We start from the raw sequence: 16,440 nt of genomic DNA, 5'->3' as shown, positions 1-16,440 counted from the left end.
CTGGCCATTCTCCTCTGATCACTGGCATCAACAAGCCACTTTCACCCAGAGAACTGCTGTTCACTGAATATTTTCTTTATTTTTTTCAGACAATTCTCGGTTAACTCTAGAGATGGTTGTATGGAAAAATCTCAGTACATCCGCATTTTCTGAAATAGTCAGATGAGACCATCTAACTGTCATAAGTCCATTAAATCACCTTTTCCCCCCTCATTCCGATGTTTGAAATCCAGCAGGCTGTCTTTACCATGTCTTAATACCCAAATGCAATGAGTTTCTGCCATGTGATTGATTAAATATTTGTCTTACCGAAGAGTTGAACCAGTGTATAATTCATATTCATCTTCACATGACATTGTATTGTAATTAGTTTTAAGTATTTAGCTCCTTTTTGTTCTACCAAGCTGTTCTTGTATTCTTCACCCCATTGATGTATTCATTCTGTTGTATTTTAATGACAGCCCAGGCTCCATTTTGTTTGGAGTTTTTGGCCCTGGTTAGGTCTCCCAAGGCAAATTAGTCCTGAGTGAGGAAATGGAAAAGAGAACAAGGGACCAGCTTACCCTGACTGGGATAGGGCTACCTAGGCCTCACCCTGGAGTCAGGAATGGGAGGGAGCTTAAGGGAGAGCACTTAGGCCTTAACCCATGTAGGCCACCTGGAATTGCCCTTAATGAGAGGCGGTGGGCAAGGGTGGGTATCCTTGTATCCCTATTGCTTGCTGTATGCACCCTGGGGGGTTTCGCCCATGGATGAGGGGGTTGCTTACCTGTGCCAGTGACTGGGTTTGTGCCTATGGACCGAATGATATTTTAGAGAACACAGCCTTCTGGGAGTGACGGGGTGTGGCTCTTGAGTGTCCTCCATTTAGTGACTTTGTCATCCTACTGGTGGACTTGAATGCTTACAGGGGAAACGACACTGAGACCTGGTGGGGCGTGACTGGGAGGAACGGTCTGCCTAATGTTCTGTTCGAACACCATGTTCGAACAGAAGGGTGCCCCTAAGTGCACATGACACCAGGACACCCTGGTTGCATGTCGAGGGTGGATTTTGTAACAGTATCATCAGATCTGCAAGTATATCTTCTGGACACTTGGGTGAAGAGAGGAACTGAGCTGTCAACTTATCACCACCTAGTGGCGAGTTGGACAAATCTGGCGTGCCTAAACATTTAGGCTCCTCTGCTTGTGTGACCATATTCCAAGGTAAGCAGAAGAAAATGGATGCTTGAATATTTATTCTTATTTAAAGCTGTACTTAAATTATGGCTCCTGGAACACAGAAATATTCTAACTTCTAGAAAATAAACTATTTTAAATCTTACTATGTAAACATTAGATTTACCATGTAAACATTAGCAATCTGAAAGCACCTTAAATACATCGTAGGTCTTTAAAGATTACACAAAAGTATTGTGCAAAACTACTTTATTTACAAAACAAAATGGCACAATGTGACAGCAGGGCAGCCATGTACATGCACAACTTGGACAGATGTCCTAGCTTTGATTTATCACACCACAAGTAAATTGCATCTGGCCAGTAAAAACTTCTGGAAAAGCACTATGCAGGGCTAAAGATAAAACTACTTTAAGTCATGATTACACAAGATTATTTCCCCAAAACTTACACTATTTGTTCCTTGTTTTTGTCCACCAATGTATACAGCATAAAGACTGGTCCCTCTGAAGGATTTTACCCTTCAGGTCCTGTATCCCCTCTAACCCTTTAAAACCTGATTCATTCATGATGACTCCATCCTTAGGAGAGGACTGTGTCGGCATATAAAATGGAGCAGCACACAGTGTAAACTTAAAAACACTGCATTTTGCTCTTTTAAGAAGAGGATCTATTTCTGACACTTCTTGAAGGAACTACCTGCTACCAGCATTTGAGCCGCACCCAAGCTTTTTAGCATCTCTTTTAAACATCTGCTCAGTGCACCTTGATGAATAAAAATGCAGTATGTGAAGCTTCACCTTCGGGAGCCCAGCATCACACATGCAGTTCAAAGTGACACCCCAGCCTTTACTGCAAGGTCCTTTAATGCAGACACAATCATAGTGTTAATAAAACGGAACTTGGCCTCTGAATTACTATATTCAATCATTCAAGCATATTGACAGCATAATTTAGAGTAAGGTCATACAGTGAATAATACAAATCTGATGTAAAACATTCTGCCCCTGTGCCAGACAAATATATATCAGATACATACACACACACACACACACAATCATAATCTCCAGACTGAACACCACACTAAATCCCCCCCGCGCCCAAACCTCACAAGATGCAAGCTTCTGCTGCTCGCCCCTCACTTCAGCTCGTAAACAGTCATATCTGCTGTCCATCCATTGTTCAGAGGCATCACAGACCGTTTCTTCAGTGTACATGGACAAACATGGAGGTAAAGACAAGACATGAAGGAAATGTAGGAGGACAATAACAGAGGAAAGGATGTGGTGGCAGTAGAGAAAAAGCCAAAGGGTGGGTTGAAACAAAAAAGAGGATTTGACATGGTTGACCTGGAGGTGTGGAATCCAGTTGGGTGGGGCCCAGGCCAGTGTGGAGAGGGTGGAGTGATAAAGTGAGACATAGGAGAGGTAATATTAAATCTCTGAGACTTAAGTGGAGAGGATTAGGGGCTGGGAGGTGCTGAGGGGGCCATCTGAGGCTGCGTGTACATCAGCCTGCCAGTTTACTGGCCACAAGAGAGGGTTTCCTCTGGGGCAGGTCCTGGGGGGTGGGGATGTGGTCCCCTGTGATCTCGGTCTTCTCTGGTGCAGCTGTTGGCAGCTGTTTGTTCTTTATCTTTGCTTTTGCCATGTTGTAGTCACCAGAGTCAAAGTACTTTTGCTGCAGAAAAACAGAAGATTCAAATTAAACAAAAGTGGCACCAATGAAAATAGACACCAATTTAAAAATGTCTAATTTTTTAAATGTCAGAGTAAATCCCACAAACTGCGATCTACAGGGTGGGCCATTTACACCGTAATAAAATGGGAATGGTTGGTGATATTAAAGTCCTGTTTGTGGCACATTAGTATATGTGAGGGGGCAAACTCCTCAAGATGGGTGGTGACCATGGTGGCCATTTAAAAGTCGGCCATCTTAGATACAACTTTTGTTTTTTCAATAGGAAGAGGGCCATGTGACACATCAAACTTACTGGTAATGTCACAAGAAAAACAATGGTGTGCTTGGTTTCAACGTAACTTTATTCTTTCATGAGTTATTTACAAGTTTCTCTTTGTTCACAGCCATTGACATGTCGAAGAGGTTAACACGTGAGGAGCGGATTGAAATTGTGTCGATATCTGGTGAACGCAGTAACCGGGTCATTGCAGCAGATTTCAATGCAAGACACCCTGCGAGACCACCAATCTCACATGCTACAGTTAGCAAACTGCTTGCTAAGTTTCGTGAAACTGGTTCAGTGTTGGATTTGCCAAAATGTGGTCGCAAGAAAACTGTCACTAATGAAGAAACATCAGTGGCTGTCCTAGCTTCATTCAGCAAGAGCCCACAGCGTAGCACTCGCCGCATGTCGCTGGAGAGTGGCATTAGTCGAACATCTCTTCGGCGGATATTAGCTACTCACAAATGGCACCCTTAACAACTCCAGCTACTGCAGCATCTCAATGAGTTTGAGTCTAAGGTTTATTTTTTAGCACCTGGCGGCTCTTTTTTTACTTCTCATCTGTAAATAATCTGCTCTTTCACGTGATTGTTTATTTTGAAAAGTCTCAGTATATGGGGTACAATGATAGTGGGTCCATTCTTCATCAATGGAAACCTCAAGGCCACTGGATATTTGAAATTGCTACATGATGATGTGTTTCCCTCTTTATGCACTGAAGCTGGCACGTTCCCTGAGTTTTTCCAGTAAGATGGTGCACCACCACATTATGGGTGCCAGGCATTCCTAGATGAACAGTTTCCTGGAAAGTGGATTGGTCGTCGTGGGCCAGTTGAATGGCCCCCAAGGTCTCCCAATCTGACCCCCTTAGACTTTTATCTTTGGGGTCATCTGTAGGCAATTGTCTATGGTGTGAAGATACGAGATGTGCAGCACCTGAAACTATGGATATTGGATGCCTGTGCTGGCATTTCTCCTGCGGTGTTGCTATCAGTGTGTGAAGAGTGGGAGAAGAGGGTTGCATTGACAATCCAACACAATGGGCAGCAAATTGAACACATTTTATAAGTGGTCAGAAACTTGTAAATAACTCATGAAAGAATAAAGTTACATTGAAACCAAGCACACCATTGTTATTCTTGTGACATTACCAGTAAGTTTGATGTGTCACATGGCCCTCTTCCTATTGAAAAGACAAAAGTTGTATCCAAGATGGCCGACTTCTAAATGGCCACCATGGTCACCACCCATCTTGAGGAGTTTGCCCCCTCACATATACTAATGTGCCACAAACAGGACTTTAATATCACCAACCATTCCCATTTTATTACGGTGTATCTATATAAATGGCCCACCCTGTAGATCAAAAAGGTACACTCCTGAGATTTTATTAAGGAATTTTAACCAGGTCTTTCTTTTTTCTTATTGACAACTGGTGGAGGCTTTCTGTGGTCTCTCAGGGTATCACACAGGAAATATAAATGCCAAATTGCCAAGACAAACTTTCCTCAGAGAGGACCATGCAAACACTGAAAGAAAAACATCCACTATGAGAAATACACACAGTATAACATTAGAACACATACACTCAGTAACAATCTTGATCAGCAAATTAAATGCAAAAACTAGAAAAAGAAAAAACTAGTGTCACCCAGGTAAGGAAATCCCAAAAAGTTGATTCTGTTCATCTGGACATAGCGCTTTCAGTGGGAGAAAAGTTTCATCACTCATCCAAGTGACTTCTTCAGTTTCAGCTGACTGCAGGTTTCCCCACCCTTATAAACAGTACTTCTGCACAATGACTGAAACTAGCATCACTTGCGAATAATAATTTTAGGGAACATCAGTTTTTCAAAAAGAAATTACTGCAGCAGGTAATTTCTTGTGAGAAGTACAAGAAAAATATTTATTTATTCAAAGAAAATTAATCTTGGTTAGTGTATTATTATCACAACAAACATGATTACTAACATGTTCTAAAAGAGAATGGAAAATTTCCTGGAAGCTGACCACACAGGTTAAATCATGCTGTGATATATTATTAAGCCCTTCAGCAGATATTAGATGGTCTTCTACTACTGACAGGTGATTACTTTTAAAAAGTCAAGTAATTATTACGGTGCCAATCGCAAGTTATTTAAACCTAAACCTATTTTCGATTCTCTGCTGTCCCAGATTTTACAACATGACAGAAGCAGAAAATCCTTAAATTGCATCCACAATCAAAGTTGATTTTACCGAGACTGAACTGTTTTCTATGGAAGACAATTCTGGAAATATACTCATTTTATAAGTTAAAAAAACCAAAGAAAAATAAAACAGAAACCCCCCAATATGTGTCAGTTTCTCAGTTTAATTTCCTGATAAACTGGGCTGGACATATTTCTCTATTAACTATGTCCAACACCAATAACTTGCTAGTCAGGACCGTGTAGCGCACCTATATAAAATAGCAAAAGCTTCAAGGACAATCCTAAAGTGAACCCTTTATGTTTTGAAGACAAACACATGAGATTACTCACCCCTTTCTGAAGGCGTTTCCGAAGTAAATCCGACCCTCCGGGTTTATTTCCCAAATTTGGATATCTTGCTTTCAGTTTAGCCTCTTCTGCCTTCTCGGGGCTGATCGTCTTTTCCTGAACCTCCTGTAAACAAACAGAAGCATAAGATTAGATTAATCAGCTCTCGGTCAGCTGGTAGCTCCAGACAGCACCACACTTACACAGACGTTTAAGCCCGTAAAACTATGAATAAAACCTATCTAATGACGTTTGAAGGCTGCTTATTGAACAACTTTACTGAATACGTTGGTGGCAAAGGGTGGTCCTCCATGGAAAAGCGTTTAAATTCACCGCTCCCGCTAAACAAGCTAGACAGAAGCATTAGCATATCCTACTAGCTAGTAATGTGTAGGTTGGACCACCGGTTGGGATACTCGTTTCTGTTTTAAAAAAATAAAATAAAAATCACGCTATCAATAGCCAGGCTGGCAAGACAGTTAATTAGACAGGCCCTGATTTAGCACTTCTAGTTTAAAGAGAACTGTCACTGTGCTGAATGAGCTAAGCTAATTTTTTTTAGCAGCTAAGCTAATAGACGCTTTGAATGTCACGTCAGCTAGCGTCAAAACACTTCCAGCTGAAAGACAAAGCGCGAATTACTACGTAATAGAAGATCGTTAGGATACCCGACGAACAATATTAATCTACCTGGGTCTCGGTAGCTAGTTGTGATTTATATGTCAACAACGAAATAGAGGAAGAGGAGAAGCTAAGCTACAGTGTTAGGTTACCACGAAGCAACCGTCCCCGGGGCTCGTGAGGAAAAGCCCGCGTTTACCTTCTCTTCCACCGGCGTCTCCTCAGCTGTCTGAGTCTCTTCGTTATCCCCCGACATGTTTAAACAGTTGTGATTTTTGTCAGGAGACCGCTCACCAGCCGAACAAGTGTTCCACAAATCCCCCGCTCGCGTGTTGCTCGCCCGATTCGACTCTGACTCACCGAACCCAACCGAGAGCTGCCGAGCGCTCACTCCCGCACACAATACTACGTCACATGCGGAGACACCACGCGCGCTCCCGCCATGCACACGCACCGGGTACGGAGTTCAGATTTAGGTTGCATAATGACACAAAGATCAGCTGCTGGGTCCATGTGCTGTGTCACAAATCCAGATCTCAGAAAATAATCCGCAGATCTGGAGGATGGAGAGCTCGGCACCGCTTAATGCTGGCCGATTTATTTTCCGTTTCCTCACTACATCTCATTGCACAAAACCAAGAGGAATACAGCTATACAAAATAAAGTGTTTTCTTTTTATACCCACCCCCAGAGTAATTTGTTTTTCCTTCTGATTTAAAAAAAAGAAGAAAAAAAGAGCCAAATATGAGCACGTGCAGCGTAAACGAATAATGTTTCAGAACCCATTTGTCATTTTTTAGAAATGTATTGACATGTTTAATGAACCAGTTTGAAATGATTTGAGCTTTTGTGACATGATGCGTTATGCTGCTGGAAGCCGCCATTAGAATATGAGTACACTGGCCATAAAGGGATGACACGATCAGCAGCAATCAACACGTTGGATGTGGGATTTAGCTCAGATCATGCTAAGGGCCCCCACAGTGTGCCAAGAAACAAGTTTAAACTAGTCTACTTGAACAAGTGTACTTGCATTACTTCTTAAACCCTTTTACTTAAAATCAATGATATTCACACTACCCCTTCAAAAGGATCTTATTGTATCAAAAGTAAAACTTTTCTAGTCATCTCCAATCATTGTATTGACAACAAAGAGGATCCTTCAAGCTGTAAACGACCAGTCATTTAATCTTTGTTATGATACCTCAGATTCCAGAAATCTATCATTTTAAAGGCAAAATACCTGGAAATACCTTGCATGGTGGATCCGGTGGTTATGTAAGCTGGAAGTCATGTCAAGTCATTCTTTCAACAAGTTAATTAAAAGAATTTGGTGCAATCCATTTATTATTTGGCTCTATATCTATCTATAGATAGATATATAGATATCTATATATGTCCCTATAAGCTGCACGCACGCAGCTTATAGGCAACATTGCTCTTAACATCAAGTTTTCACAGATGCCATTCACAATTTCCTTTCCTCTTTCTCAGACACACACTGAAGGACAACAGACCACAGGCCTAGACCCTGACAGTGCCCAACAGGTGTGTGTCAGATACAATACAAGCCCCCAGTTTCTTAATAAAAAATATGAAAAATTATGTAATTTTCTAAATAAAGTCCTCCAATATAGGAAACTATTCAGTTGGTTTGATTTTCAAAATAAAAGCCCTGGAAACAGTATAAAAGTTGATCAGGATTCTCTAAAATTTAACTTTTTCAGAAAAGAAAAAGTTAGTTTTCATCAGAAATGTACGATTTTCAAAAACATCGCAGTTATTTATTTTATAAATTTGGTTAAGTTTAGCCTATTCTCAGTTTTACAAATTGAGAGACTGATAAAAAAAAAATAACTGAAATATCTGAAATGCATTTGGGGTGTATGGTAACAAAGACTCACTGTTTTGAACCGGAGAAAAACAAAACGAAACAAATTTCTGTAATTACATAAAGCAATTTAACTTGTGTTTAAACTTTCACTTACACCTCAGATATACCGTTTTTACTCTCATTGTGATTAAAATGGTTCATGTGCATATACTTTTACTGATTACAGCCTAATATACAAGGAATGCTTGTGACTCATCCCAAAGAGTGCGCTATGCTGTCTGTGTTTGAAAAACATCAACAATGTACTAAAAACAAGGGCTGTCAGTAGCAGATCTCAACACATGTATTTATAGTGTTGTTTTGCACCAGGATGAGTCAGTGACTACTGGCCAATGTTTAAAAAAAAAAAAAAAATGTGTGGGGGTGTGACAGCTGAAAATCAGCTATCACACCCCACACATCATTCTTGCCATTCCCACGTTCTCTTATGCACCTTTTATCTTGCATTTAGCAGAAAACCAGTTACTGTTTGCACATAAAGACGGAGGTGAGCATCAAGACACATCAAAAGGCAGAACAGGAAGCATAGTGTGAGAATTAAAACCACAAAGAGACACAGCAGATTCCAAATTGCTTTAGAAGATATATAGATATATTTTTTCAGATTTGAATATTAATGTCAAAAATACATACTATGATATACAGTTTGCACTACATCATCTTAGCATGGCAGACGTCACAAGTAATAACTGAAACATTTAAATATTAAATAAACCGATGGTAAGTAAACTGAAAGTGAATGTGTAAACACTAAACTAAGGTTATTCTTTCTATTGCAACACTTCCAATAAAGTGGTTTTGTAACAGTACAAAAGTATTAGAATATTTCTATTTTCTGTTTCATTTCCAGTTACATTGAGAAAAAAAAATCCACAGTGCACTTCTGATGTTCTGCTGTGATGCTTTCACGTAAGTCTATCTTGATTGCTCGTTCGACTGTTTTTTTTTTGTTGTTGCTGTTTTTTTTTTCTTTCAGTGGTCCATGGTATATGTTGCATCGTTTGCCATAGGGTTCTTCATCTATATGCACAACCTCTGCTCCGAGCTCAGGAATCACAGAGAGAAAACTGAGTACACGTTCAGCTGGGTCAATCTAATCTTGAAAAATTTAAAATCGGAATCGTTTATTATTAAAAGGCCATCACATTCAATTAGAAACAAATTATTTCTTATTTCACACTCAATAGGTCCAATTAACATTTCGATTTAACGCCTCGACTCTTTTCAAATAAATTTTTTGTCTAACTTTATGTGTGTCTACTCTCCTGCAAGACGCTGGAGGGGATACACACAATAGAAGGTAAGCATGTTACCCATGAAATCTGTTAAACACATATTGACCAGGAGTACAACATTAGAAATACATCCTAAAACCGAAACTTTTGACTCAGCCACTCTGCTCCAAAGCTGTAAGCTTAACAGAGAACAAGCTTTTATTTCTGATGAGTCTCCTAGGATCTCAGCTTGCTGCCCCCTTTGCCAGTTTTGGATGACAGGGGATGAAACATAAGTTTGTGGAGACAGACCATGAGAGGCTTTTGACTCTGGTCCTTAAACCTCGTCTCTTTTCAAATGGACTAACGGTCTGAGTCTGTCGCTGGCATCAAGTTGTGACTAATGTTTCAGTAGTGGCCTGCCGGGTGGAGGAGGGAGGGCTTCAGGCCTCAGCAGCGGGAAGAGTACGGCGGGTCAACAGGGGACTCTGTGAAGGACTGGAGCTCGTAGGCAGCACCGCTGTCCACCTCCATGGACTTCCTGGAAAACAGCAGACGGATGTCCCTATGGAGGTAGATCTTCCCAGACTTAGAGCTCTGGAACCTGGTAGAGGTTGGGAGAGGGAGAAAAGCATGAAATGACAGGCCAAAAGCATGAAAATGGGAGTATAAACATGGGTGCTGCTGGATATGCTCCACTTTGAGTGTTCAGACAAAAATAACAGCCATCTCACCTCAGGTGAATGAGGTAGCGCAAGGTTCGTCCCTGGCCCAGGGCGAGGGGTTTCCTGCTGGTCTGATTGTTTGTGTCACGACGGACGGGAACAGAGAAGGTCCTCTGGCGTAAGAAGGTCTGGTGTCCAGCTGGCATGGCTCGTAGGTCGTACATCACAACAAACATCTTTACCACTGTCTTGTTAGGGTTGAATAAGGTCTGAGGGGTTTAACCGGAGAGCATGGCAGGGTTAAAACCATTTTAAAGTCAGGCTTTGTAATAAGTTTTAACACTGTCTTTCATTTAACTATAGCAAATATTTTTTTACACTTTACATGCTGTGATCAAGATACATAATATGACTATTCCTCTATACCTACAATCCCAACAATGTAATCCGAGTATTAAGGAGATAAGAGCTTTCTGCACTATAAATGAAACAAAACAGCCTTGAACAGGTCCCTGTATGTTTAATGATGCAGTTTCCTCTACATCCACAAGGAGTCTCCATTCACTTTTGTTACTTCCTGTAATCTGCTCTTTGTTCTCAGCCACGCTGTGATGTAGCTATATTTTGAAAACATGTCTACTGTCAACTGTGAAAGAAAATCCTCACCACTTGAATGGTTCCTGATGGAGGTACACGATAGCCCCTTTTTCCCAGGGACTCCAGGTTTATCACACCCTGCCAGAAAACACATGGCAATCAAAAACAGGCAAACAGAAGTAACACACATGAGCTAATATGGTTTTATCTCTAGGCTTAGGGGGCTTTATTATTACTTTATAGAAAAAGAAATTTTACCATATATGGTGAGGGAGCGTTGTCATCAGAGACACTATAGAATGACACATCTGCAGGTAAGGTAAGGTGACTGGGGCAGAAGGATCCGCTGGCGCCGACCTCTGCTGTGAAACCCTCCACTGTCCCTAAAGGCTCCAGGCGGTAGTTCAGCACACACTCCTAATGGGACATAAGTTCAGCTTTAAAAATGTCACTCTTACTTTTCTACAGGTTGACACAGTTTTGGTTTTCACTTGAAAGTTTTAAAATCAGGACTTGTTAGACCATGTTTCACAGCTATGTTTTCATTTTTCTTTAAAAAAAAAAGTACAACCTGCAGTATGGTGGTTGCTCGAGGTTAAATCCCTTTGAGAATGTGACAGTTTAGGGATCCAAAAAGGAGAATCGGACTTGAGCTAATGTCAAAAACGATAGCTGAAGAGAACAGATGATTCTGTGTTTGTGTGCTATACCTCAAAGTTTCCCAGCAGGCTGAGACTGGCAGGTGGAGCACTAGCACTGAACAGCTGCTGTGACTCATCAGTGTACCCCTCTCTCTTTAGACACACCCTGTAGTAAAAAAACACATGCTGGATCAACACGTTTTTAAATGCGTTATGTAAATTAGGGCTGCTCAATTAATCGAATTTTAATCACGATTACGATCTGGGCTTTCAACGATCATTAAAAATGACTGAGCCGATTATTAGCCCCTCCCTCATTTATCCGCGACACCTTAAAGGCCGGTCCGTGAAAATATTGTCGGGCATAAACCGTCCGTGGCGCAAAAAAGGTTGGAGACCGCTGATTAAGAGGACCCGAGGGAAGCTCGGAAAGCTAAGCAGAAGTTATTTGGAGACTGACTGCTGTTGGTTGAAAAGAGAGTTTAAAAAAAAAAAACTTCAGTGGTGTTGCACACTATTTTATATTATTTTTTTAAAGTCATTGTTAACCCTTTAAAGCCGGTCAGAGCAGCACGTTCCGTTTTGCGTAACTATTTTTAAATCCCTGTAGAACCTGAACCGTGTAAGCTAGCGCAATAATTTGTTTTGCATATGAAACCGGAGGAGTTGTACTTACATCTTATGCCATCAGCTTGTCCTCGGTCACGGTTTCGTTCCACATATAGCTTTGCAAAAATTGCATAAAAAGCGCTTGCAGGAACAAAAACATAATATTCCAGAAACACGCTTTGCCGTTCCTATCAGCTGTTCGTAACACTTCCCACAGTGAAATGATGCACCTGCTGTTTTCTTTGCAAATTTGCATCATAGGATTGTTTTTTGTTTTTCCTGCAATATATAAAAATTGCTGTATCTCCAAAATAAAACTATGAAGACACTCAAAATAAATTTCCTGTGGTGGGAAACTATTTTTTGCAACTTTATTGTATTTAAAGTTTCGAGGGATAAACCTCTTAAATTTCTCCAAGTAGAAATATATGTAAACAAAACAAAAGCGATTTTCAATTTTTTTTGTAGTTTATTGCACTTTTTTGCAATTTATGTAATTACTATGGACTTAATGCATACATATTATTAAAATATGGGCTATAACAGTTGTATTGATGTATAGCAACTTGAAATGCTCCCACAAATGGCACTACAGCATGTAAAAAAAAAAAAAAAAAAAAGCTCTGGTGGACTTGGTTCTATAGTAGGTCTTAAAGGGTTAAATAAATATCGTCAAATAATCGTGATCTCAATTTCAGTGAAAATAATCGTGATTATCATTTTTGCCATAATCGAGCAGCCCTAATGTAAATGCCTAAAGGTATTTACATGGCACACATTTCTAGTGTGCCTTAATAGATATGCATCTCAGGTGAGCTAAAATGATCTCAAACCGGCTTCCATCTGTGTATAAACACGAGTGGCAACTTGAAATGTTGGTTACTCTGAAATCCTAATTCATTTGAAGTGCAAATAAAGTGTTCAGGCCCACAGGTCACAACATAGAAACTTTACATATGACTCTTTCAATCAACCATATGTTTTTGGCGAAATATAAACAAATAATATCATATAGTGCCTTTTACCAACCAGAGCAAAACAGCTCTTTTAAACAGCTAAAATGACCTTTCACCCCCGAATACCAAACTCTTCAAACATCTGCTGTACAAAAAAGCAGCACTGAGCTTCCACCCACATTTGCTGTGTGTAGGCAGAGCCATGAATCTCTGTGTATATAAAGCCAGTTCAGTGCTGTCTGCCATTTTGAGCTGCGTGTGTGCATTTCTAGATGCAGTCACAGTACAGCAGAGCTTCAGCAGGTGGCACTGTGAGAGGAAAAGTCAGCAGAACGGGGCTGACCCAGCTTTAGCCCTCTGTGAAGCTGCTATGGTCTCATCTTTTCTCACACAGCCTGATTTATGCAACTGTTTATCTGAGGCTTTTGTATCCAAGGGTTCGGGTGTGATTAGGATCTGAATTTTCTGTACTTTACAATATAAGCTGTATAATAAACAAAATACCTGCATCTTCAAGTTTTTCTCGATATTTGTTACATATAATAAAAGCTGTGAGCCTGGAAAGTGAGCGAAACATGTAGGTTTTAAAAATCATGATGAAAAGTATGAGTAACTAGATCCAGGTGGTACTGTAATCATCAGATAATGTGGGAGGTAACTGTAAGACAAAAGACTGCATTGTAACTAGTCAAAGCGCCCAAAACTTAGTTTCTTGTACAAAATGAGTTGGAAACTAGTAACTATAGTAACACAGATCCCAGGTGAGAAAATGTATACCTTTTCCCAGAGGCCCAAGGCAAACCCTTACAGCCAGCCACAGAGGTGTCCAGGTCAAAGTATCCTGTTTGACTTTTCCTCTGAGGAACCTGTAGCAGACACACAGGACACCATCAACACATATTTTTATTTATTTATATTTTTTATAGAGAGAGTGTCATGACCTGCATGTGTCAGCTTGCTGCTGGTGAGACTTAAGTGTGTGTGTGTGTGTGTGTGTGTGTGTGTGTGTGTGTGTGTGTGTGTGTGTGTGTTTACAGTATGTGTAAAAGTGATCAGAAGAAACTGTGATGATGAAACTTGTGACTGGTGAGATGCTGATGAGTCATTTAGCTTACGTATCGCCACGTGTGCACATCAACGCTGAAAAACTACTCAGTAGCCCAGCAGCCCCAAAAAAAAAGCTATCCTAATCATCAACATTTAAAGTACTGTAGTATATTCATTGGTGAAGCACTGTGAGTAATGCTTCAACAAGAGGTGGTGAGCATGGTGTTATGACAAAGACTTGCATGGACTCTGACAGTGACTATTAAAGCATAGCTAAAACATTCGGTAAGCCTGCATCTGACTCAAGTGTCTTTTCCGCAGATGTTCAATTTTGAAGCTGAGAACTGTTTCAGTTAGAAGACATGAAGCTACTGTACATGAATGTGTGTGTGCTTGTGTGTTACTTACAGGGCTGGAGAGCAGAGGCAGGCCAGTGCAGGGGTGGAAGGCCTTGGTTGCTGTAGCGTCTAATGAGTGGCGATTCTGTTTCTTCCAGCTGTTGCAGGGACGCAGAGGGGAGGGACTCTGAGTACGCTGGGAGTATAGAGAGAATACATTAAAACAGCTTGCAAGTGGACAAGTGAACTTACATCATCTTCCTACCCCAGCTGAACTTAGAATAAAGCATGTTACTCTGTTACCTTTTTTTTGTCTTACATATAAAACTGTGATTAGCACAGGTGTGATACATTATTGATGACTAAAAAGGGTATCACACATACTGGACAATGCTCATTAGAGAAAGAATTGTCTTACGAGAACAGTAGAAGGTGGAGTCATATCTAGACTTGATGTGCTGGAGCATCCAGAATCTGAGGGTGCCTGGTTCTCATCCTGGAGGGTCGGGGCCTGGGCAGGTTTGCAGTTTTGCATCTGCATTTGCATCTGGGATTGAGCTTGAGGCTTGCTGTGGTCGTGGCTTCTGTTACAGTTCATGTTTGGGCTGGCGTAGTCGCAAGTCCAGTTCGAAATCTGGGCTTGCCAGGAGCGGTTTTCAATGAGGGGGGAGGCAGGGGGGGATTCATGGCTGCTGGGTGTCCTGACTCTGAGCTTTTCCTTTGGAGGAGTTCGTAAACGCTGACCAGCCTGTGCATGGGACTGGCCTCTGAATGAGGGTTCTTCAAGTGTAGACTGAGCACCATTTTGGGCCCGGGGAGAATGGCATTCGGAACCCCGATCAACTCGGGGCTTGTCTGTGCAAACAGGCGTGTGTGTGGCAGCGGTGTGCGTGCTGCCTCTGTGAGGTTCGTGGCTAGGTATGTGGCCGTTGGTGTAGCCGTTGGTGGCAGTGTGTGGGGCATGTGGGATGTGTGTGGTGTGCGAGTATGTGCGGACTGTGTGTGTCACTGTTGTTGTGTGAGTATGGTGCAGAGGGCTGCCGCTTCTGCTGTGCCGGGGGGACAGAGAGGGGACAGACAGTCTCTCCTGGATGAGCCTAGTAATGTCTTGAACTGCTTGGGCAATCAGAGAGCTGTCTGTATCCCTCTCCCTGTCTTTCTCCTTCTCTCTGTCTGACTCCTTCTCCCCGTTCCTCTCCTCTTCTCTGTCTCTTGTCTCAGTCATTTTTAGCCTCCTGCAGGCTGCAGGTTTAGGGGAGGAGCTTTCCCATTTCCCGAAAGAAGTGTCAGTCACAGGTGTGTTAAACGGGGTGGGCCACACATGTCCCACAGACTCATAGGGCGGTACCTCAAGCTCTTTGGTCTTACTGGCAGTTATATCATCATGGTTACTGCCCCACATGGCTTTGGGAGGGTTGTCAGAAGCAAAAAGGCCGGGAGGGAGTGGGGGTGCTGTGGGGTCACAAAAGTTGAGCCTCTGTGCAATACGGGCAATAACTTCCTGTCTCTCCTGCAGCAGGGAACCAATCAGTGGGTTTGTCTCAGGTGCAGCAGGCCTCGGGGAGGGGCAGCGGGGTGGCTCGGCCATGGAAAAATTCTTAAAAGCTCTCAGAGGCTCAGGGAGTGCACTCTTTGACCTCTCGTTGTTGTTGCTGGTACAAGAACCATAGTCTTCTACCTGTGTGGGTTCAGATGAACCATTGAGAGCTGAGTACAGCCACTTCCCTGCTTTACTTGTAGGAAGTGGGGAGGGGGAGTGGGAGCGGGATGGCGTGGGGGAGTGAGAGGGCCTGTGGAAGAGTGGGGAGCCCTGACGTTGGGGGGCGTTGCCCTGTGGGAGCTCTCCGTTCTGATACGAGTGATTTTCACCAGGCTCTTGGCTCTTCTTGCTGTATGGATGTGGCACAGATGTGTGAGGAAGGCTGTTAATGGGGATGTTGTTGATGGGGAGATTGGGAATGGGTAAACCATTGAGGAGAAGGCTGGACATTGAGTTGGAGCTCTTGCTGTACGTATTAGAGTTGTTGAGGAGGTTGTCCTTACTGGGGTCCTGGTTCTTTTTGAGGGTGGGCAGGCCACCATGGCTGTTAAGGTTTGGGTTGAGGCTGGGAGTCTTACTGTAAAGCGGAGGAAGGCCGGTATGGATGCTGCAGGCTAGGGTGGGATAGGTGGGCTGTCTGGGGAGCGACTGGACA

General features: G+C 42.1%; 2 protein-coding genes across 2 annotated transcripts in view; both read right to left on the bottom strand.

Moving 5' to 3' along the window:
- Window positions 1-1,413: 1,413 nt before the first annotated feature.
- arpp19a (cAMP-regulated phosphoprotein 19a) lies at window positions 1,414-6,682 on the bottom strand. Its single transcript, XM_085385294.1, has 3 exons — window positions 6,484-6,682; window positions 5,667-5,789; window positions 1,414-2,861 (listed from the first exon to the last, which is right to left on the bottom strand). The coding sequence occupies exons 1-3, from the start codon at window positions 6,538-6,540 to the stop codon at window positions 2,691-2,693; spliced, it is 351 nt and encodes a 116-aa protein (XP_085241420.1). The 5' UTR covers window positions 6,541-6,682; the 3' UTR covers window positions 1,414-2,690.
- Window positions 6,683-8,752: 2,070 nt separating this feature from the next.
- The window catches only part of atosa (atos homolog A), a 36,390-nt gene continuing 28,702 nt past the window's right edge, over window positions 8,753-16,440 (bottom strand). Inside the window, exons 5-12 of the mRNA XM_085383828.1 lie at window positions 14,664-16,440; window positions 14,316-14,441; window positions 13,638-13,726; window positions 11,365-11,461; window positions 10,913-11,071; window positions 10,724-10,792; window positions 10,127-10,326; window positions 8,753-9,996 (exon numbers count right to left, since the gene is read on the bottom strand). The exon at window positions 14,664-16,440 is cut by the window's right edge and continues 105 nt beyond it. Coding sequence (XP_085239954.1) covers window positions 9,843-9,996; window positions 10,127-10,326; window positions 10,724-10,792; window positions 10,913-11,071; window positions 11,365-11,461; window positions 13,638-13,726; window positions 14,316-14,441; window positions 14,664-16,440 — 2,671 coding nt within the window. The 3' untranslated portion in view covers window positions 8,753-9,842. The remainder of the gene's footprint in view (window positions 9,997-10,126; window positions 10,327-10,723; window positions 10,793-10,912; window positions 11,072-11,364; window positions 11,462-13,637; window positions 13,727-14,315; window positions 14,442-14,663) is intronic.

This window comes from Rhamphochromis longiceps, linkage group LG1, assembly GCF_057381845.1.
Source record: "Rhamphochromis longiceps isolate RC_006_pf linkage group LG1, R_longiceps_female_GT1.1, whole genome shotgun sequence".
Lineage (NCBI taxonomy): Eukaryota > Metazoa > Chordata > Actinopteri > Cichliformes > Cichlidae > Rhamphochromis > Rhamphochromis longiceps.
This window is presented reverse-complemented; position numbering and strand designations above follow the sequence as displayed.